The 24109-nt window shown below is 43.9% G+C and overlaps 3 protein-coding genes across 5 annotated transcripts; 2 read left to right on the top strand and 1 right to left on the bottom strand.

The window, feature by feature from the left end:
- The first annotated feature begins 215 nt into the window (after positions 1-215).
- LOC110522539 (26S proteasome regulatory subunit 10B) lies at positions 216-4261 on the top strand. The gene is made up of 14 exons (XM_021600991.2): positions 216-374; positions 791-870; positions 984-1023; positions 1134-1186; positions 1304-1371; positions 1532-1646; positions 1756-1843; positions 2095-2156; positions 2250-2373; positions 2602-2663; positions 2980-3100; positions 3417-3497; positions 3600-3671; positions 3786-4261. The coding sequence occupies exons 1-14, from the start codon at positions 290-292 to the stop codon at positions 3902-3904; spliced, it is 1170 nt and encodes a 389-aa protein (XP_021456666.1). The 5' UTR covers positions 216-289; the 3' UTR covers positions 3905-4261.
- A 105-nt stretch (positions 4262-4366) lies between these two features.
- On the bottom strand, positions 4367-8382 carry LOC110522540 (cell growth regulator with RING finger domain protein 1). The gene is made up of 6 exons (XM_021600992.2): positions 8160-8382; positions 7334-7473; positions 6187-6367; positions 5724-5871; positions 5376-5483; positions 4367-5065 (listed from the first exon to the last, which is right to left on the bottom strand). Exons 1-6 carry the CDS (start codon positions 8336-8338, stop codon positions 4721-4723), a joined length of 1101 nt encoding a protein of 366 aa, XP_021456667.2. The 5' UTR covers positions 8339-8382; the 3' UTR covers positions 4367-4720.
- Positions 8381-22673, top strand: LOC110521086 (phospholipase DDHD1). Of its 3 annotated transcripts, none has more exons than XR_005051523.1 (13): positions 8381-9546; positions 9744-9947; positions 11661-11789; positions 13965-14112; positions 14722-14831; positions 16655-16761; positions 16891-17150; positions 17313-17391; positions 17502-17651; positions 17915-17979; positions 18162-18407; positions 20122-20370; positions 21828-22673. XR_005051523.1 is itself a non-coding variant. In XM_036976145.1 (13 exons), the coding sequence occupies exons 1-13, from the start codon at positions 8754-8756 to the stop codon at positions 22010-22012; spliced, it is 2640 nt and encodes an 879-aa protein (XP_036832040.1). In that variant the 5' UTR covers positions 8381-8753; the 3' UTR covers positions 22013-22673. The 3 variants fall into 3 exon arrangements, 2 of the variants coding, with proteins under 2 accessions (XP_036832040.1, XP_036832039.1); XM_036976145.1 differs by having other exon boundaries at positions 9744-9926; positions 18162-18343; XM_036976144.1 differs by having other exon boundaries at positions 18162-18343.
- The last annotated feature ends 1436 nt before the right edge of the window (positions 22674-24109 follow it).

The raw sequence follows: 24109 nt of genomic DNA, 5'->3' as shown, positions 1-24109 counted from the left end.
AACAGGGAGAGTAAGGGAAGAAAACTGTATAAAATCCAGGAAAAGGTGGGGGCAGGGAGGTCCTCAGGTTGAGAGAGAAGGCCAAGAAAGTGTCATCACAAGGCTGAGACTGGGACACAGAAGGCCAGTCTCTGGTTCACACTCCAGTCCAGTTGGAGGCGGTAATGCACCATAAAGTTGGTTGCCAACCGCCATAGAAAATCCACAGAAGTAGAAGAAGAAGAAGAAGTAGAAGAAGAAGAAGAAGAAGAAGAAGTAGTTAACAATTCCCATAATTCATAGAGGCAAAATGGCTGACACCAGAGAAAAGGGACTTCAAGATTACAGAAAAAGATTACTTGAACATAAAGAGATTGATGGACGTTTAAAAGAGTGTAAGTGATATATTTGCTTGCCTTTGTCAATATTTCAGAGTAATACTCATGAAAGGGGTTATCGAACTAAAATAACCAACATGACCAGTTAGCTAATCGGTTGTTGGCTAACTCGCATTGTCATGCAGTAGAGTCGGTCATAGAAATGAATGGTCTTGACAACCGGCTAACGCGTTAGCAAAATGCTAGCTACCAAAACAGCTGCAGTTAACTGTGCTTAGCAAGCTATTTAACCAGCTATTTGCCAAGACCGCTAGAAAACAATAGTAGTTAGAATTTATCTTGAACATTAAAACAATAACAAAGGATCAGCTAACGTTAACTAACTAGTTAGCACAGCCCTACCTTCTAGCTAAAGTTAACTAGCTTGCTAACGTTACATAGCTTGATTTCATACTTGTATCCTGTGTTTTCAGTGAGGGAACAGCTCAAGGAACAAACAAAACAATATGAAAAATCTGAAAATGACCTGAAGGCCTTACAAAGTGTTGGTCAGGTAAAATTGTGAATTCACACACCATGATTTATTGATGGGCAATAGTGTACTAAAATTGTCTCCGTATCATAAAGAACGGATTTTAACTGCAACTTCTTGTCATACTTATGCAGATTGTCGGTGAAGTGCTCAAACAGCTGACAGAGGAGAAATGTAAGTTGTAACATTGCAATCGTCCCACGACTCATTATATACCTAGGTCATATACGTCTGACCCTTCGGCATTACATATTATGTCATGTTCATCCTCTTCCTGTCTTCAGTCATTGTCAAGGCAACCAATGGCCCTCGCTATGTTGTTGGCTGCCGCAGACAAGTAAGTCTTGAGCCATGACGTACCCTTGTATCATCAGCATTTATTTACTTTCAGTGAGTGTCAGTATCACCTCTCCATGATTGTAATGGAGCTCATCTATCTGTCATTTTCACACAGCTGGATAAATCGCAGCTCAAACCAGGCACAAGAGTGGCCCTGGACATGACCACCCTCACCATTATGAGGTAGGCACTGTACACGCACGCATGCTCAAAACCACAACACACACACAGCGTGTGAGCAACTGTCAATTCAGTCTACTGAAACAAAATGTTCCAAGTAAAAGGTATGTCAGCCTTAAATGTTGCTGGTGATGGCAGTTAACATGTCCCTTCCCCACCTCAGATATCTGCCCAGAGAGGTGGACCCCTTGGTGTACAACATGTCCCATGAAGACCCAGGCAGCATCTCTTACTCAGAGATCGGGGGCTTGGCCGAGCAGATCCGTGAACTGAGAGAGGTACTTCTACTACATCCTACAGTATACTTATGATATTCTTAGAAAATGGGGGTATGTGTTTTTCCTGAGCCAGTCAGGTTTTCTATATGACCTTCCCCCTGTGTTCCAGGTGATTGAGCTGCCCCTGACCAACCCTGAGCTATTCCTGAGGGTGGGGATTATCCCTCCAAAGGGCTGCCTGCTCTACGGACCTCCAGGTAAGTCGCTATCTAGCAGGATTTCACTCTAGACCGAGGCTGAATCTCAAGTGTTTCCTTGATTTCTCATGTCTTTGATTCCTTCACCTACCTCTCAAAACACATTGGATGAGAAGATCTAAGGTCCCGAGGTCAAGGAATAAAGGGTGCGGTGAATCACGGAAAGACTTCACCCTGAATAATGCAAATAAGTTACGTCACTGAGGTCCTGAGGGTTTATTCATAGATTTTCTTTGTGCACTTTTGATTAGGCACCGGAAAGACTCTTCTGGCCAGAGCGGTGGCCAGTCAGATGGACTGTAACTTCCTCAAGGTGACTTGTAGGCTACACTTTAACTCCACTGGCCTTTCAGACTCTTCACCATTCTTTGAAAAATTTGGCTGACACTGTGTCCCCCTGTGGCAGGTTGTGTCCAGCTCCATTGTGGATAAGTACATTGGAGAGAGCGCCAGGCTCATCAGGGAGATGTTCAACTATGCCAGGGACCACCAGCCCTGCATCATCTTTATGGATGAGATAGACGCCATCGGTGAGCATCCTGAGCTATAGCCTGGCCCCAGATCAGTTTGCACTGTATAGCCAACTGCTATGGTCATTGTCAACCAAGTTGGCTATACAGCACAAACAATTCTGGGACCAGGCTAAGCATTCTGAACCCTGATGCCATATCTATTCCTTCTCTCTTTGCTCAGCATTGTGTGCAGTGTCTGGGAACTGGGAATGTGTTGTAAGTTAAATACTTGTTTTTCTCTCCAAGGTGGCCGAAGGTTCTCAGAGGGCACGTCAGCTGACAGAGAGATCCAGAGGACTCTAATGGAGGTAAAATGAGCGACCATAACACTTAGATATGTTACATAGAATTGATATTGTTCAACAAACGTTGCTTTCTATGAGAATGATGGTTCAATAAAACATTTATTTGGTGAAAGACCTGGTTCTGTGGCTTGGTCCGTACAGTATATATTGTGGGGATGTTGAAGATAAGACAACTCGATGACGTGTAGCTTGCAGTAAGCTTGACTGGCATTTCAATAAGCGAAGGGTATTACTGTAAGGTGTTTAACATTATTAGGATCCATGGCAGATAATCCTCGCTGAATTGGATTTTCACCGTCTTATCTCTGTGTGCACTCAGCTGCTGAACCAAATGGACGGCTTTGACACCCTGCACAGAGTCAAGATGATCATGGCCACCAACCGGCCTGACACCTTGGACCCCGCGCTGCTGCGTCCCGGCAGACTGGACCGAAAGATTCGTAGGTTCTTCCTCATCTCTCTGTCCATCATTACCCAGTGTGCTTCATACTTACTCATCATATTATAATATATGCCGTTAAGTAGACTTAGTCATGCTTCATAAATTTTTCACATGGCTGCCGCTGGGACGCGAACCCACAATCCTGACGTTGCATGGGTCATGCTGAACCAACTGAGCCATACAGTACCTTATCCCCTTTGGGACATAGGGTCACAATGATCTCCCTCCACTTCCTTCTTTTTACAACCAGGTAGGAACACATGTAAATCTCTATGGTATGAAAAGTGATGTGGTTATTTCTACTGTTCCAACAGATGTTGAGCTGCCCAATGAACAGGCCCGTTTGGACATCCTGAAGATCCACTCTGGCCCCATCACCAAACACGGAGAGATAGGTGTGTTGATTTGAACACAGCTGGGACATATTAGGTTTAAGTCATGTTTTAGACTTCTGGTACGGTTTCCTTTTAACAAATGTTGGCTTTTTTTCTTCTCAGATTACGAAGCGATCGTGAAGCTTTCGGATGGCTTCAACGGAGCCGATTTGAGAAATGTCTGCACTGAAGCAGGTAGCTGTCATGACTAACTCGTACATTATCAGTTTAGCTTGACAAAAACAGTGATTTTTCTTGAATCCAACTGCATTTTGATCTGCCTAAGTCGGGTCTCTTTTGGTCTACCAGGTATGTTTGCGATCCGTACCGATCACGAGTACGTCACTCAAGAGGATTTCATGAAGGCGGTTCGCAAGGTGGCCGATTCGAAGAAGCTTGAATCCAAGCTGGACTACAAGCCCATATAAATTCCTATATCTTTATTTCTATATGTGAACGTGGGGAGGTTTGCTGTTGGGGTGTTCTCACCAGTAAAACCATTTTTTTTGCCAAGTTGTATGATGCAGAAAAGTTTCTTGGGGGGGAAAAGTGGATTAGGGATCTGTTATCAGATAACCATTTCTATAGAGTTGCCAAGAAGTGACCTCAGAACAGCTACAGATATGGGACCAGCATACATTGTCTCTACCCTCTCGTAGTGTTACATTTCTGCCCAGTATTTAGGATTATATTAACGAGCCAATAAATACTGTTGCCATTGAAGCGGCTGTATCTGTAAAAGCATACAAAAGGAGTATGCCATATTAAAAACTTTATCATACTGATCACTGTTATGCTGTTTTTTACCTCGATAAAGCTGTGATGTGTCGGGTTTGGCTTCTTTGCCAATTTCCAAAAAATGTCCGATCAATGCTCAGGAGAAGAAGAAAAACAACTTAATGTATGGTATATTGATAATAAATAAAATACATCTATACATTACACATAAAAACATAGTAGGTTCTCCATATCTACTTACATTGTTTACAAACCGATTAAGGAATAGTTTACAACACAACTATCAACGTGATAAAATGTATATGCTCACAGCCCTACAACAGTTTGAAATGTCCAATAGATGACTTTGGCGTAAAACCATATCACATCCATTCTATGATAGACACTGATTCCCATGAAACGGTACTATTATATCTGTATTGGACCAGTACCTATAGTGATAATGATCATGCACATCCTGGCCACCATACAGCTACTCTAATGACATTGACCTGCTGCATCACAGTTCATTCTTCCTCATCTTCCTCCCCCATAGGGGAATTGTGGAACAGGGCAAACGACTCCAATACGAAAGCTCTGCATATGGGGCAGTGTTGGAAGTGATGGACACAGCCGTCACACACACAGGCGTGCCTGCAGGGTAGCAGAACACGGTTAACAGGTGCATTCTGACACACAACACAGTCTTTGGCTTTTCCCTCCTGTGACCACTCCTCTTCATCTTCCATTCCTGGTGTCTTCTCTTCCTCCTTTCCATGTTCTCTTTCCTGTCGTTCTGGTGGTATCTCTGTGCTAGGGGCGGGGTCAGTCGCCCCTGACAACCCCATGCTCTCAGCTGACATAAAGAGTGACTGGAGGAGGAAACAGACAACAGTTACCATGGCATTTATGAGAACGTCAACTGCCAGCATCAGACTTGCTCTTAACAGCCAACAATTTATTTCAATATCTACAATAGCATACCACTAAGAAGAAAGCAATGTATTGGCCTACATTCTAACTGGAAAGCTAGTATGGATAATGGAACACAATGAAATATCAGAAGAAGGTAATGACAGGCTACTGTATTCTCACTGAGCCCTTGCCCACTTCATAGAAACATATATTCCTGTTTCAATGGGACTGGATGAATAAATGATGAATAAAGAAACAAAGCTATACCTTTAACTCATACATGTTCCCTTGTGCCGTGAGGAGGTATTGAAACAGGATCCGTGCCGACAGGCTGTATTTGTCATCTGGAACATGGACTACGGTGACACTGGCGGCCTGAACCAGAGAGAGGGATAATGAGAGTCACATCTAGGACAACACCCACGCAGAGAAGATACCGTTAAACTTACTGAGCACACCTTCTACCGGGGTGTTTATTGTATTCATATTTCCTTCATTATGTTCCCCTAACCCTACCACCCCTCTCCGAATTGGAGTAAACTAATGGACAACAACATTTAGGCTTCTACTTCCAGCTTACCCATGTTCAAGTGTTACCATGACAGTCATACTCACAATGTTGTATGTGTCCCTGGCTTCAGGCTCAGCCAGGGTGAGGAGAGCCACCAGGGGATAACGTTCCCGTGGCAAATGACCAAAATCAGTGATCCTCAGTTCAGCTGGCATCTCGCTGTAGTGCTCCTCTCTGTTCTCTCCACTGATACTGAGGCTTTGGTTAAGGGGTGAAATACGTGATGAAACTGAACTGAAAGACATGAATTTGCCTTGCATGTATTCCATCCATCCTCAATCTTAGTGTAACATCTAAATATCACAATGATTAAATATCATGATATATCATAATACATCAATGAAACTTGCGATATATCATAAAGGATAAACATAACATGAGAAAATAATATCTTCTAGAACCTGAATATCAAATCGGACCATCACATGTAGAAAACGTACTAATAATACTAAACTAAGGAAGCAACAATGACACAGATTATCACATTATAGCCCCTGGGAAGGATACTGGAAACTTTGGCAGTGGTGGTACTGGAAGTGCAGGGCTTCCTGGAACTGTTGTGGTGTGCTGAGCCTGCTGGGGCCATGTTGGTGGGTCTGTAGCGCCCCCTGGAGGGCATGGACACCACAACCCCAGTAACAGCTCAGAACACAGGGCTCCAGGCAGCATGGACGCAGGGACACACCCTCTGAAAGGAGGAAAATAATGAATGATTCATTGTTGATTGAATGATTAAGTCCCGATGGGATGTGGTATATGGCCAATATACCACGGCTAAGGGATGTTCTTAAGACTGACGCAACACTGAGTGTCTGGATACAGCCCGTAGCCATGGTATATTGGTCATATACCACAAACCCCGAGGTGCCTTATTGCTATTATAAACTGGTTACCAACAAAATTAGATCAGTAAAAGTATATGTTTTGTCATACCTGTGATATACGGACTGTTATACCACAACTGTCAGCCAATCAGCATTCAGGGTTCAAACCACCCAGTTTATAATTTAGCAATAAGGCCTGAGGGGGTGTGGTAAGGGATGTTCTTAAGTGCGATGCAATGCCATTATAAATTAGGTGGTTCGAGCCCTGAATGCTGATTGGCTGACAGACGTGGTCTATCAGACCGTATACCAAAGTATTACAAAACATTTATTTTTTCTTCTCTAATTACGTTGGTAACCAGTTTATAATAGCAATAAGGCTCCTCTGGGGTTTGTGGTATATGACCAATATACCAAGGCTAAGGGCTGTGTCCTAGCACTCCCTGTTGCGTTGTGCCTAAGAACAGCCCTTAGCCGTGGTATATTGACCATATATCACAAAACCCTGAGGTGCCTTATTGCTATTATGAACTTGTTACAACCAGAAATAGTACAGTACACAAGTATTTTTGTTTCATCCAATCAGCATCCAGGACCCAAACTACCCAGTTTAAAATATGCAATAAAATCTATATTTATATATAATTGATGGTGGCACACCTATAGCATAGTATGGGGCATGGACCTAATATAACACTATACTATATGGGCCCGATTCCCCCGAATGTACATTGAAATAGCTTTTTGGACCTGGAGGGTTCATCTGGGTCCAGGAATCTGGCCCGATGTGTTGTGTGTTGCATTATAACTGTCCTTGTATGCTCTCTTACCAGTCACAGAGGCCACCCCAGAGGTCCCCATCTCCAGGGCAAAGGGGTTGGTCACCTGAACCATCCTCTTCTCTGGGACAGGCAAGACTGACTCAGTCTCATCAGAGCTACGAAGAATCACTGGGACATCGAAACCAAACCTATGGGGGGACGAGGTGGAACAGCACAGAAGATTTGAATGGAGATATTCCATTATGTTGTGTGTATAAGAGATCAGACGAGATTTTCGAAGTAGCCTACATAACAACTTGACAAATTGATATTGCACGCACACCATTTTTTTAAATAAAAGTTTATATCATCTCATTTCTGGGGATGATATATAATAATAAAAAAACGCTCTCTAATAGCCAACCTCATGAAAAGTATGACAATTTGTGTAGAACATTATAAATTTATTTTAAAATTCTGCCAACCACTTTAATGTTGTAATAAATAAAGTTGACATCAGTGCAGAAAAGTGAACATTACAGTTCACTTCAGAGGCAATGTCACCATGTTCCAGTTTCCGGAGTCCCATGTTTATCCAACGCCACAATGTTTCATTTTCTCGCGTGCCGAACATTGCGTCACTGTATTTTTGTCACGTGAGATGTCAATGTAGCAATAATGGTGTGCTGTCAAACGATCAACGCCTTTTGCCATCTTTATTACAGCGAAAGAGAGGAGGAATTTGACTTTACTGAACAGAATATAAACATGACTGACTTATAAATGTCGGCACAGATACGACAGATAGCTAGCAACGTTATATGTAGGCTAAAATAAGCCCTTCATTTAATAACTATATCCTAATGTTGTTGTCAAGGCAATTTGATAAACCTACCAGCCGAGGACCATGGCGGCGGTAACAACGAAACATAAGGATATGACACTAATGTAAAATAAAGGAGAATATTCATACAACATAACTAGAAACACTGCTGCCATTTTTAATCTGGCTAACGATAAATAAACCGATTTATGATCAAACCCGTGGATAAAAAATACATTCGTATCCTCCATAGCAGGCACTTCCGTCACTACGGTGTCCTGTGCACATACCCTCATGCGCATTATTTCGCGCATTTGGGAGGAGCACTTAGCCTACCATCTGTAGTAAGCAAACCGCAGATAGGAGGGCGAATACAATAGGTGAACGGATAGCCTCCCCAGAGTCCCACTTTGTTCCTGCCAGTAGATCTATCTTTCAATCATTTCAAAAAGTCTCAATTTCGGTAGCCCATTTCTGGGAGAGTGGATGAACCGGCGCACAGATGGTGGCATTTGTGGTAATAAGCAAGGAGAAGGTTTTGAAACCGTTAGTCCTGGACCTATCTATGACAAACCATTAGGTAAGCAAAAGGCACAGAAATAAGGTTGAGGACGTAGGCTAGACTATATTGTTTATTTGGACAATAGGCTGTTTTTTTGTCAAGTCATGAGCAATTTTAAGGACATAAAGTCGACCTCCTGTCAACTGAGCTCGGATAATAATTCCGTGAGCAACAATGACTGGGATATGGCCAATGATGTGTTTGTGACCTGCTACGAGGACCCGATGGGAGAGAATATACATGGGGAGATGGACTCGGTCCAGTCCGGCTTGGAAATACACCTGCCTCCGCTGCTGCTAGGCGATCACCGTTTATCTCAGGACAGCATGCTATTGGGCCTAGTGGAGGAAGCTTACTCGGGCTATCATCCTCTCCCCGACTCGGGGACAGACTATTTGGATATCACAAACGACCTGAACTACACCGAAAGTGATGGGAATGTGACTACAAAGAAACGTAACCGCTCCACCAGTTCCAGGCACCGCGGGGAGGTCGTCACCGAGCTGGGACCAGAGGAAGTGCGATGGTTCTACAAAGAGGACAAGAGAACATGGAAGCCATTTGTTGGACACGACTCTTTGAAAATTGAAGTAATTTACCGCAAATTATGTGAACTAAATCCCTGCAAGGTCAAATGTCGGAGTCCCACCACCGAACAAGAGGAAGCCAGTGATTCGGCCACGGGTTCCGAACCCCAACTGGAAGATGTGGCACACGGGGGAGCTGTTCAAGCAGAGACGGCGACAGGGGACGCAGAGGTTGGAGGGGACAGAGAATGGGAGAAAGATGAACTCGACCTGGATTCCATAAGTGTAAACGTTGAGGCTGTTTGCGTCAGAGGTGGTCTCTACGAAGTGGACGTCAAAGACAAAGAATGTTACCCCGTCTACTGGAACCGTGAGTAGCCCATTCTTATCACTATAGACGATACTTCTCTCCCTCACTGTTTGTCATGTTAATCCTGATTATATCACAAGGCTGCCATTACAGTCCCAAACCTGTCAGAGCACAGATTGAGCAACTGATACTGCCCATTCAATAGAGTTGCACTGACATCACCATAACCACAGTGTAATCCCTCTGTATGTCCACAGAGCAGGACCGTATTGCCGTGATGAGGGGTCAGTGGTTCGTCGACGGCACGTGGCTTCCCCTTGAGGAAGACGAGAGTGACCTCATCGAGCTGGAGCACCTTGCTCGTTTCAGGGGGCACCAGACGAGGGAGACCTACGAGGCCACCATTGAAGTGGTGACCACCACAGTGGACAACAAGGATGGTAAAGTGGATGGACTCAATGGCAAGTGGGACATGGGCATGCCGCCGTGTGGGGCGTCGGTTGTGACCGTGTCGATGAAGGGTGTATGTGAAGGATATGAATGAACACACACCCCACTGGTTCTGCACCCAAAAACAAACACTTTGAATAAAGAAAGAACAAAACATAGCTAGAACATTGCACATGGCTACGCAAAATATATTCTGCTCCCAAGTGCTTTCATTGTCCCTGTACCTGACGACAGACAACACTGGCTACTGTTCAGCACTACAGTAAGTGAGTCACTCTACTGTGTGTAGGCTGTCTTTCTGTACTGTCAAACCATTTAGGCCAGCGTCACAAAGAAAGCTCTGGTCAGCTGACCTCGTTTTAGCCCAGCTCCGTCGAAACCAGGTGGACATTCAGAGGTTCACCTGAACGTGAATACAAACTGTCATAGTAAAAATGGAAGGAAAAATGGCAGATTAACGACGTTCATTAGGATACGCCGTAGGAACATGGCAGATTGACGACGTTCATTAGGATACGCCGTAGGAACATGGCAGATTGACGACGTTCATTAGGATACGCCGTAGGACATGGCAGATTGACGACGTTCATTAGGATACGCCGTAGGAACATGGCAGATTGACGACGTTCATTAGGATACGCCGTAGGAACATGGCAGATTGACGACGTTCATTAGGATACGCCGTAGGAACATGGCAGATTGACGACGTTCATTAGGATACGCCGTAGGAACATGGCAGATTGACGACGTTCATTAGGATACGCCGTAGGAACATGGCAGATTGACGACGTTCATTAGGATACGCCGTAGGAACATGGCAGATTGACGACGTTCATTAGGATACGCCGTAGGAACATGGCAGATTGACAACGTTCATTAGGATACGCCGTAGGAACATGGCAGATTGACGACGTTCATTAGGATACGCCGTAGGAACATGGCAGATTGACGACGTTCATTAGGATACGCCGTAGGAACATGGCAGATTGACGACGTTCATTAGGATACGCCGTAGGAACATGGCAGATTGACAACGTTCATTAGGATACGCCGTAGGAACATGGCAGATTGACAACGTTCATTAGGATACGCCGTAGGAACATGGCAGATTGACGACGTTCATTAGGATACGCCGTAGGAACATGGCAGATTGACGACGTTCATTAGGATACGCCGTAGGAACATGGCAGATTGACGACGTTCATTAGGATACGCCGTAGGAACATGGCAGATTGACGACGTTCATTAGGATACGCCGTAGGAACATGGCAGATTGACGACGTTCATTAGGATACGCCGTAGGAACATGGCAGATTGACGACGTTCATTAGGATACGCCGTAGGAACATGGCAGATTGACAACGTTCATTAGGATACGCCGTAGGAACATGGCAGATTGACGACGTTCATTAGGATACGCCGTAGGAACATGGCAGATTGACGACGTTCATTAGGATACGCCGTAGGAACATGGCAGATTGACGACGTTCATTAGGATACGCCGTAGGAACATGTTTTAAAGCAGAAAAGAAAATCAAGCAATTCTTATTGGACAAGTTCATATCTGTTTGGGACCATTTTCTTCCATGTAGTAACTACTGAACACGACTACTGTTTAAGTGCGTGCAAGTGGGACTTCTCCAAACGTCACCGGAGACTTAATTCACATGAACGGAATGAAGTCAATAGGTCTGTGTTAATTACTGTTCCTCGTCTTCCTCCAGCAATCCACAGTTTGAAACTGAGCCGAAGCCATGTGGACTGGCACAGTGTGGACGAGGTGTATCTCTACAGTGATGCCACCACCTCCAAGATCGCACGCACTGTCACCCAGAGACTGGGCTTCTCCAAAGGTTTGTATCCCCACTTACATGAATTAGGAATCCTCTGTGTTTCACTGCCTACAATATGGTGTGTAACACCTTACTTAAAAGCTGCAGGTACGATGCATCCTATTATGGTTCTAATGTATTGTAAGACTTTTCATAAGCATGTATGAACCCCTTGTAATGTCTCATCATCTCATAATGATCCCGACTAAGAACTAGCAGTCTTTTGTGGGATTTGCTCAAATACTTTGTTTTGGTACTCTACATAACTGTACAGTTACAGTAGGCTAATCAAGCTCAAGTTTTTATTTATACTAATATGGCGTTCAATACAAAGTGACATCCATGCGCAACAACAACAACAACATCTGAAATAGATAGGATGACAACAACAAAACGTGTAAAAACATCCAGCAATTTATTGAATGACTCATTAATGAGCAGAGAATGGGTGATCTTTTGTACCATTCAGTTGTCAACTCTGGTATAATGTTGTCAGTTAGTTTTCTCCAGCGGGTCTTCCTGCCCTTCCCTGTTTCCCTGTACTCTTGTACAGTGCCTTGCGAAAGTATTCGGTCCCCTTGAACTTTGCGACCTTTTGACACATTTCAGGCTTCAAACATAAAGATATAAAACTGTATTTTTTTGTGAAGAATCAACAACAAGTGGGACACAATCATGAAGTGGAACGACATTTATTGGATATTTCAAACTTTTTTAACAAATCAAAAACTGAAAAATTGGGCGTGCAAAATTATTCAGCCCCCTTAAGTTAATACTTTGTAGCGCCACCTTTTGCTGCGATTACAGCTGTAAGTCGCTTGGGGTATGTCTCTATCAGTTTTGCACATCGAGAGACTGACATTTTTTCCCATTCCTCCTTGCAAAACAGCTCGAGCTCAGTGAGGTTGGATGGAGAGCATTTGTGAACAGCAGTTTTCAGTTCTTTCCACAGATTCTCGATTGGATTCAGGTCTGGACTTTGACTTGGCCATTCTAACACCTGGATATGTTTATTTTTGAACCATTCCATTGTAGATTTTGCTTTATGTTTTGGAACATTGTCTTGTTGGAAGACAAATCTCCGTCCCAGTCTCAGGTCTTTTGCAGACTCCATCAGGTTTTCTTCCAGAACGGTCCTGTATTTGGCTCCATCCATCTTCCCATCAATTTTAACCATCTTCCCTGTCCCTGCTGAAGAAAAGCAGGCCCAAACCATGATGCTGCCACCACCATGTTTGACAGTAGGGATGGTGTGTTCAGGGTGATGAGCTGTGTTGCTTTTACGCCAAACATAACGTTTTGCATTGTTGCCAAAAAGTTCAATTTTGGTTTAATCTGACCAGAGCACCTTCTTCCACATGTTTGGTGTGTCTCCCAGGTGGCTTGTGGCAAACTTTAAACAACACTTTTTATGGATATCTTTAAGAAATGGCTTTCTTCTTGCCACTCTTCCATAAAGGCCAGATTTGTGCAATATACGACTGATTGTTGTCCTATGGACAGAGTCTCCCACCTCAGCTGTAGATCTCTGCAGTTCATCCAGAGTGATCATGGGCCTCTTGGCTGCATCTCTGATCAGTCTTCTCCTTGTATGAGCTGAAAGTTTAGAGGGACGGCCAGGTCTTGGTAGATTTGCAGTGGTCTGATACTCCTTCCATTTCAATATTATCGCTTGCACAGTGCTCCTTGGGATGTTCAAAGCTTGGGAAATCTTTTTGTATCCAAATCCGGCTTTAAACTTCTTCACAACAGTATCTCGGACCTGCCTGGTGTGTTCCTTGTTCTTCATGATGCTCTCTGCGCTTTTAACGGACCTCTGAGACTATCACAGTGCAGGTGCATTTATACGGAGACTTGATTACACACAGGTGGATTGTATTTATCATCATTAGTCATTTAGGTCAACATTGGATCATTCAGAGATCCTCACTGAACTTCTGGAGAGAGTTTGCTGCACTGAAAGTAAAGGGGCTGAATAATTTTGCACGCCCAATTTTTCAGTTTTTGATTTGTTAAAAAAGTTTGAAATATCCAATAAATGTTGTTCCACTTGTTGTTGATTCTTCACAAAAAAATACAGTTTATATCTTTATGTTTGAAGCCTGAAATGTGGCAAAAGGTCGCAAAGTTCAAGGGGGCCGAATACTTTCGCAAGGCACTGTATATGGTAAAAGAGCTGGTTTAATTCCTCCTCAGCTGGCAGTAGTGGGACGCGTCTCCATCGGGGCTATGTGGAAGAGGCAGCGCCCGAGGACACCCCGCCCGAAACAACACACATCGTCTTTGTGGTGCACGGGATTGGCCAGAAGATGGACCAGGGCCGCATCATCAGGAACACAAGCATGTGAGTTACAGGAACAAGGAACTCAGTGACGATATGGTATAAAACTCTCTCAGACCCTGTCAACGGGTGTTATACAATCTAATATGTTTATAATATAGTCATATTATGGGGAAAGTGAGCAGAGTATGAGAAAGTATACCAAACATTGGAGGACTAAATCTAAGGTTCTCACAGAACCATTGTTAATGAGCAACTATTATCACCTACAGCACCAGTCAAACATTTGGACACACCTACTCATTCAAGGCTTTTCTTAATTTTGACTATTTTCTACATTGTAGAATAATAGTGAAGACATCAAAACTGTGAAATAACACATATGGAATCATGTAGTAACCGAAAAAGTGTTCAACAAATCAAAATATATTTTATATTTGAGATTCTTCAAAGTAGCCATCCTTTTCCTTGATGACAGCTTTGCACACTCTTGGCATTCTGTCAACCTGCTTCATGTGGTAGTCACAAACTGTATGTTTAGCATTTTGATGCATTAGTAATGCATGTATAATGCTTCACAAAGTGGGTATTCATAGGAAATATTACCAAATATTCTTGGAGATGTATGTTTTCTTAATGTGGATCTGTGTCTGTGCCATTACTCTTCTATAGGATGAGGGAGGCTGCTAGAAAGATGGAGGAGAAGCATTTCTCAGATCGTTCCACAGGACACGTGGAGTTCCTTCCTGTGGAGTGGAGGTCCAAACTGTGCCTGGATGGAGGTATGTGTGGCCACACCCACTTTGTGACCTATTGAACTTCTATGTGGTCAAAACGTTGTCTGTGGTAGCATAGATTGAACTCCTATGTGGTCAAAACGTTGTCTGTGGTAGCATAGATTGAACACCTAAGTGGTGGAAACGTTGTCTGTGGTAGCATAGATTGAACACCTAAGTGGTGGAAATGTTGTCTGTGGTAGCATAGATTGAACACCTAAGTGGTGGAAATGTTGTCTGTGGTAGCATAGATTGAACTCCTAAGTGGTGGAAACGTTGTTTGTGGTAGCATAGATTGAACACCTACGTTTCGGAAACATTGTCTGTGGTAGCATAGATTGAACACCTACGTTTTGGAAACGTTGTCTGTGGTAGCATAGATTGAACACCTACGTTTCGGAAACGTTGTCTGTGGTAGCATAGATTGAACACCTACGTTTTGGAAACGTTGTCTGTGGTAGCATAGATTGAACACCTACGTTTTGGAAACGTTGTCTGTGGTAGCATAGATTGAACACCTACGTTTTGGAAACGTTGTCTGTGGTAGCATAGATTGAACACCTACGTTTTGGAAACGTTGTCTGTGGTAGCATAGATTGAACACCTACGTTTTGGAAACGTTGTCTGTGGTAGCATAGATTGAACACCTACGTTTTGGAAACGTTGTCTGTGGTAGCATAGATTGAACACCTACGTTTTGGAAACGTTGTCTGTGGTAGCATAGATTGAACACCTACGTTTTGGAAACGTTGTCTGTGGTAGCATAGATTGAACACCTACGTTTTGGAAACGTTGTCTGTGGTAGCATAGATTGAACACCTACGTTTTGGAAACGTTGTCTGTGGTAGCATAGATTGAACACCTACGTTTTGGAAACGTTGTCTGTGGTAGCATAGATTGAACACCTACGTTTTGGAAACGTTGTCTGTGGTAGCATAGATTGAACACCTACGTTTTGGAAACGTTGTCTGTGGTAGCATAGATTGAACACCTACGTTTTGGAAACGTTGTCTGTGGTAGCATAGATTGAACACCTACGTTTTGGAAACGTTGTCTGTGGTAGCATAGATTAAACACCTACGTTTTGGAAACGTTGTCTGTGGTAGCATAGATTTTTTTTTTCTTTTTTTTTTTTCTACTGTGTTATTGACTTGTTTGTTGTTTACTCCATGTGTAACTCTGTGTTGTCTGTTCACACTGCTATGCTTTATCTTGGCCAGGTCGCAGTTGCAAATGAGAACATGTTCTCAACTAGCTTACCTGGTTAAATAAAGGTGAAATGAAAAAAAAAATGAACACCTAAGTGGTGGAAATGTTGTCTGTGGTAGCATAGATTGAACACCTAAGTGGTGGAAACGTTGTCTGTGGTAGCATAGATTGAACACCTAAGTGGTGGAAACGTTGTCTGTGGTAGCATAGATTGAACACCTAAGTGGTGGAAACGTTGTCTGTGGTAGCATAGATTGAACACCTAAGTGGTGGAAACGTTGTCTGTGGTAGCATAGATTGCAGGGTGTGGTGTCTGTTTTTATCATGTGAGTAACATTGTATGTGCTTGTGTAATATTTTTCCACATCTACTTTAGACCTCACTTGCAATTTGTTCTAAGAGGTAAATGCAGTAACAGCTGTTGTTGTGTAATGAAGACAAACAACTTAACCTGTGAACCCACTGGTCTGTTTGTGCTTTAGCCTTATGACAACAATAAAACAGTTGTTTACTGTACATGCTGTATTGGACTGGGCTTTTCACCAGACGGGTTGAAATGTGTTCTTTGTTGATGACTTTGTGTGTGTGTGTGTGTGTGTGTGTGTGTGTGATGGTTGTAGACACAGTGGACTCCATCACTCCAGACAAGGTTCGTGGACTCAGGGATATGCTCAACAGCAGTGCCATGGACATCATGTACTACACCAGCCCTCTGTACAGAGACGAGGTGAGATCCTCACACACACATATACACACAAACACACACACTTATCATGTGTTGCATTGAACAGTCCCACACAGAAAGCACTCTCAGCCACACACAAAATGTAATTGGTCCCACTGTTTGTCTCTGTAGATCACTAAGGGTTTAACTCAGGAGCTGAATCGTCTCTACAGCCTCTTCTGCATGCGGAACCCTGAGTTTGGGGAGAGTGGCAAGGTGTCCATCGTGTCCCACTCCCTGGGTTGTGTCATAACCTTCGACATCATGACAGGCTGGGATCCGGTACGCTTCCATCATGAAGAACTATGGGCCGACCCCGAGGAGATGCAAGAGCGCTGGCCAAGCTGTCAGGGGCGTCAACTACAAGAGGAGATGAGACTCACACGACTCAGGTCGGTAGACACTCACTAGCCAGGGTCATATTCATTAGGCACCAAATGGATGAACACGACACCGTGGTCACCCAGTCGACCACTGTAAGTTGTCCCCAGTGTTAAATGTTTATGTTAATTTATAGTTGTGTGATAATGTTGTGTTGCATTCATGTCTAAAAGGTTACGAGATTTGGAAAATCAGTTTGCTGGGTTGCAATCCCCGTCATCTGAAGGTTCTTCTTCAGCCTTGAAATTTAAGGTGACATATTCTTTATTCCATTCCTTCTCATTGTCGTGACAGACCTCCTGAGCTGGGAAGGAACCCTTTGTCATCCTCTGATGTTCTCTGCGCCGTTTATTTGCCTCTAGGTGGAGAACTTTTTCTGCATGGGTTCTCCCCTTGCCGTGTTCTTGGCGTTACGAGGGATCCGACCGGGGAACAACGTGACTCAGGATCACATCTTACCCAAATCCATCTGCCAACGTCTCTTCAACGTCTTTCATCCTACCGACCCTGTGGTGAGCCAACCAACTGAACCAGACAGTAGAGTCATTCAGTCATGCAGTCAGTCACTGATGGGGTACTGTAATATACTGTACCTATAAAGGATTGGAAGGTGAAAGGGGAAGAGCTTGGTAGAGGCTCAGCTGCCATTTCCGCCTCCAGAATCACATCAAGCGGCTAGCTAGCTAGCGCAGCAAGATTTGGTTCTGGGTTCCAGTATCGAGATTGCTGACGGCATGATGGATGTGCTTAATGATGCCTATGGCTGTATTTTCAGGCTTACCGATTGGAGCCGCTGATCTTAAAGAACTACAGTAACATTTCACCTGTCCAAATACACTGGTGAGTAGTGGATTTAATATGTTATTTTGAATATACTAGTTCACAGTCAGCACACACACACACACACAGATTGGGAACAGCAAATAATCGGCGGCAGAGCAGCACCCCTGGAGCAGTGTTGTATGAATCAGGAATTTCCATGTTTGTGAATGACATGTATATATTGTGACCGGGTTGTACAGGTATAACACATGTAGTCCGACACCGTACGACCAGATCCGTCCCACGCTGCTCAACCCTGCACTGAAGGAGAGAGCATCCATCTCGGACACGGAGAGCCTCCCCAGCCCCTGTACCTCCCCCCCTCAGACCCGAAGACACTACGGAGAGTCCATCACAAATCTGGGGAAAGCCAGCATTATGGGTGAGAGAGGGGGCTGGAGAGAGAGGGGGGAGGAAGGGAGAGACATGAGGACTTTCTGTGACAGGTTCTTTATTTTTATCTCCTTGCTATTTAGACTTTACTGTTTGTTTACCTCGTTGTTGTTTTTTATTTTGGACTCCTGAAATCGCCTTCTTTTGTTAGGTCATAGTGGAGAGAGTGGGCTGTTAGGTGATAGTGGAGAGAGTGGGCTGTTAGGTGATAGTGGAGAGAGTGGGCTGTTAGGTGATAGTGGAGAGAGTGGGCTGTTAGGTCGTAGTGGAGAGAGTGGGCTGTTAGGTCGTAGTGGAGAGAGTGGGCTGTTAGGTCGTAGTGGAGAGAGTGGGCTGTTAGGTTGTAGTGGAGAGAGTGGGCTGTTAGGTTGTAGTGGAGAGAGTGGGCTGTTAGGTTGTAGTGGAGAGAGTGGGCTGTTGTGTAGTGGAGAGAGTAGGCTGTTTGGGTTCAGTCAAGGACAGACCCACCCACATACACAAAAGTATGTGAACACACCTTCAAATTAATGGATTCGGCTATTTCAGCCACACCCGTTGTTGACAGGTGTATTATATCGCGCACACATCCATGCAATCTCCATAGACAAACACTGGCAGTAGAATGGCCTTACTGAAGAGCTCAGTGACTTTCATCGTGGCACCGTCATAGGATGCCACCTTTCCAACAAGTCAGTTCGTCAAATTTCTGCCCTGCTAGAGCTGCCCCAGTCAACTGTAAATGCTGTCATTGTGAAGTGGAAATGTCTAGGAGCAACAAAGGCTCCGCCTCGGGCCCACTGAGTGTTGAAGAGCGTAGTGCGTAAAAATTGTCTGTCCTCGGGTGCAAAGCCTGCCACCATTGAACTCTGGAGCAGTGGAAACGCGTTCTCTGGAGTGATGAATCACGCTTTACCATCTGGCAGTCCGACGGACTAATCTAGGTTTGGCGGATGCCAGACCATTTCTGTGCTTCCAACTTTGTGGCAACAGTTTGGGTAAGGCCTTTTCCTTTTCAGCATGACAAAGCCCCTGTGCACAAAGCGAGGTCCTTACAGAAATGGTTTGTCCATCGGTGTGGAACAACTAGACTGGCCTGCACAGAGCCCTCACCTCAACCCCATTGAACACCTTTGGGATGAATTGGAATGCCGACTGCAAACCAGGCCTATTCGCCCAACATCAGTGCCCGACCTCACTAATGCTCTTGTGGCTGAATGGAAGCAAGTCCTCACAGAAATGTTCCAACATCTAGTGGAAAGCCTCCCCAGAAGAGTCAAGGCTTTTATAGCAGTCAAGCGGGGGACAGACTCCATATTAATGCCCAGGAGTTCAGAATGAGATGTTCGACGAGCAGGTGTATATATGTCATTTTGTGGAAAGATGTAATTTGATCTCGCTGAAACAGAAGTAGCTTGCATAGCTGAATCACTGTCCAGAAAACACAGCCTCAACAAGTCAAGGGAGAGCAATTAAGTCTTATCACAGGGATTGACACTAGAAGACCTCTGATTCCTTATATTTCCTTTATTCAGTATTAGATCATATTTTTTTAAAGAACACTTTGCAGTGTAGGACCAAATCTAAGGTAATTATTTGTAAATGCGTGGGTGTGCTATGTACAATTTAAATGTTGTGTTTTCCTGCCTATATCTGTGAGGACACATTAGTTGATTGATATGTGCTGTCCTGTGCTGTGCTGCTCAATGTGATTGTGTGTGCGTGTTCGTGTGTTTGTATGTGTGTGTGTCTGTCTGTCTTTGAGTTTCGCTGTGTTCTCCATGTCGGCAGGTGCGGCCAGTCTCGGGAAAGGCATTGGCGGGATCTTCTTCTCCCGCTTCTCACGCTCAAGTGGTCAGGTGGGCAACGTGGAGGAGGAGCCTTCCGATTCAGAGGGCGGGGTCTTGGAGGTGGATAATGCCATATCAGGAGAGGAGGGTGTGGCTACGGAGTTAGAGAAGTTACCTGTAGTAGAGGAGACAAGGGAAATAGAGTCCTCCATATCTCGGTCCACCTCGGCTATCCTGGACAACACCACATGTACGTATCAGGGATGGAAATCAAGCTAGCCCGTGGCTAGTACTTTTCAGAGCAGGCTAGTAGAAAATGTGTCCAACTAGCCCAACGGTTAATGAAATGTTGTCTTTTCAATTATCGCATGGCACAGATTTTGGACCTGGGCTGGTAAAAATTGCAGTCTATTAGCCTGGCTGGTCAGTGCCCAAGGTCCTTAAAGACACACTTTGGCAACTACTAAGTATTTTTTAAACGTCCTGCTTTGGGCTGGATGTGTCAATGTGTAGTTCATACTGTACATGCATCATCTATGAGCAGAATTACTGTCTTACCTCAATTAGCCACAAAGTGCTTTAACAGTAACCCGGCAATACAACCAAGAAGCCAGAGCACAGTGGCCCGGAAAACCTCCTTGGAATGAAGACATCTAGAAACTCTGCCCTGTAACATAACCAAACCTGTATCATAATGAGGAAATGTAGAAACTCTGCCCTGTAACATAACCAAACCTGTATCATCATGAGGAAATGTAGAAACTCTGCCCTGTAACATAACCAAACCTGTATCATCATGAGGAAATGTAGAAACTCTGCCCTGTAACATAACCAAACCTGTATCATAATGAGGAAATGTAGAAACTCTGCCCTGTAACATAACCAAACCTGTATCATCATGAGGAAATGTAGAAACTCTGCCCTGTAACATAACCAAACCTGTATCATAATGAGGAAATGTAGAAACTCTGCCCTGTAACATAACCAAACCTGTATCATCATGAGGAAATGTAGAAACTCTGCCCTGTAACATAACCAAACCTGTATCATCATGAGGAAATGTAGAAACTCTGCCCTGTAACATAACCAAACCTGTATCATCATGAGGAAATGTAGAAACTCTGCCCTGTAACATAACCAAACCTGTATCATCATGAGGAAATGTAGAAACTCTGCCCTGTAACATAACCAAACCTGTATCATCATGAGGAAATGTAGAAACTCTGCCCTGTAACATAACCAAACCTGTATCATAATGAGGAAATGTAGAAACTCTGCCCTGTAACATAACCAAACCTGTATCATCATGAGGAAATGTAGAAACTCTGCCCTGTAACATAACCAAACCTGTATCATCATGAGGAAATGTAGAAACTCTGCCCTGTAACATAACCAAACCTGTATCATCATGAGGAAATGTAGAAACTCTGCCCTGTAACATAACCAAACCTGTATCATCATGAGGAAATGTAGAAACTCTGCCCTGTAACACAACCAAAAGTACAAACTCAAGCTAAATCAAGTGTTAGTATATAAAGTGTTTGAAAAACCCAGGTATGCTCTGTCATATTGTTATGGGAAACCAGCAGTGAACTTTACTATGATCTATGTCCTTTTCCTATTCTCTTTTCTAATTCTGTTTGGTTACAGTATCTATGGCTAGTATTACAAGTGTGTGTTTTAACTCTGTCTTTCTTTGTGTTACAGTGGAGTTGGAGAGGCGCATTGACTTTGAGCTGCGAGAAGGCATGGTGGAGAGCCGCTATTGGTCGGCGGTGACCTCGCACACAGCCTATTGGTGTTCACACGACGTGGCACTGTTTCTTCTCACCTTCATGTATAGACAGGGGTATCCCACTCAGCTCTCTGAGGATAACCCAGAGTTATCCTAACCCACAGCCAAAACACACACACACACACACAGAGAGAGAGAGAGACACACACACACACACACACACACAGAGACATAGACACACACACACACACACACAGAGAGAGAGAGACACACACACACACACACAGAGACACGCACACACACAGAGGGAGACACACACACTATTTTTCCCTTTCCCTCAACACATGTAATAGTATCCCAGTGTACACACAAAGATTTGCGACCAGACCGATTAGACATAACTGTGTATCAGAGACCACTTCACAGCCTGTGGCCAGCCTGTGGTCATCCCGTCAATGACCGTACCCTTTACCCTATGGTCCTAATAGTGACTGTTCCTCATATACCCACCCTGTGGGTTTATTGAAGACTTTACCCCCCAGGCACGCACCAACCTCAGCGAAGACTGTTCCTCTTTCCTGTGACTAAATGATGCCTCTAGGACCAAGCATCTGTCAGTGTTCATTATCTTGGACTTGGCATTGACTGTGTTGGTGTCGGACACAGCTTTGAGTGGGTTTGTGTGACTCCTGAAACTGTAGCCATGCCTCTAGCCCAACCTCTCCTCTCACAACTCCCAGCATCAACACTCATTTAGATGTTTAGCCTGTTGAGAGCGTTACATCCAAATCCATCCCTCAGAACATTGAAACCCATTTGGTTTCATTTGATTTCAACCCGTTAGGTGGATCAAAGTGGATTGTTGCAGAAGGTTTGAAGTAGCCTGGTTAAACATAGTTTTTTCCGTTCAGTCTGGTTTGACCAGGCTAGGGTTAATGCTGCTTGGATGAGGTCATTGGACCCGAGCATGTGGTAGAGTAAATAGAATGTAGCTCTATAGACTACCTGTACTGCTAGGATGATGATATGTTGAGGTACCATGTTTACACTAACTAACTAACTGAACATTTCTATAAGGGATGATGGAAAGATGTTTATGTTGAGTAGACAACTTGAGCAAAGTTGCCAAATACAGTTATTTGCTTATGTCTCATAACCTAATGGCAGGTTCGGTCGCTTGGCTGATCCATCCATCAGAAGACCACAGAATTGTTTTAGTTCTGCTGTGAATTGTCTTGATCCAACAGAGCACTACTATATCCGTTTGTACTACTAACGCTGACATGTTGCACATAACGCAGTAACTTTCTAGTCAGGCAACAAACAGACAACATATCAGTAAAACAAGAGGAACACAGGCATGAAGGACCCATGCAACATGTTTTATTTACATCCAAGTAACTAAAGAGAGTTGCATTGGAGAGGACAGGACAATAAACTGTACTAATACAATATACTTTATTAGAATCAATAATGATGTGGGTCAAAATGAAAACATAGCATGCGGTATGTACATAGACAGGGAGGAATATGCTTTGCTTGGGCTCCAGAGTGGAGCAGCGGTCTAAGGCACTGCATCTCAAGACCTGACACTACAGTCCCTGGTTTGAATCCAGGCTGAATCACATCCGGCCGTGATTGGGAGTCCCCATAGGGTGCCGCACAATTGGCCCAGCGTTGTCCGGGTTTGGCCGTCATTGTAAATAAGAATTTGTTATTAACTGACTTGCCTAGTTAAATAAAGGTTTAAAACATGTCTTGCTGTTAGTGAGGGATTACAGCACGCAGGCTCATTTGTTAAAAGCTTTTAGCAAAGTAATTACACTAACATCGAATGACATCACTTACATCAGATCTCTGCCAGAATAAAGCTTGCCATCAGGAGTTTTTTTTTTTATATGATTTGTGTAAACACAGCAGAGTTTTTTTTTTTAAACACAGTATCTGTTAGGATGACTTTTTACTGTCTTGTGAATGTTAGCTATTTCATTTCTCCTCAGATGTGTTTGAACGCCTCCCTTGTTAGATCAGACTGTTAGATTCCTTGGTATTCTACTCTGTCACCCCCATGCCTTTGCTCTAACACCTGGTTCCCACTATAGGGCCGATCCAAATCAAACTGTGCTGGCACAGATATTTTATTTTCACATTGTCCTTTCTAGCATGGTTCTAACAGCTATGGCGGATGCATAACCAGACCAGGCCAGTACAACACAGCATAGTTTAGTTCTGTAGTATGAAAGGGTATTGAGAA

Source organism: Oncorhynchus mykiss, chromosome 4 (assembly GCF_013265735.2).
Source record: "Oncorhynchus mykiss isolate Arlee chromosome 4, USDA_OmykA_1.1, whole genome shotgun sequence".
NCBI classification, from domain to species: Eukaryota; Metazoa; Chordata; class Actinopteri; order Salmoniformes; family Salmonidae; genus Oncorhynchus; species Oncorhynchus mykiss.
The sequence above is the reverse complement of the archived record's forward strand: the minus strand, read 5'-3'. Positions and strand labels throughout refer to the sequence as shown.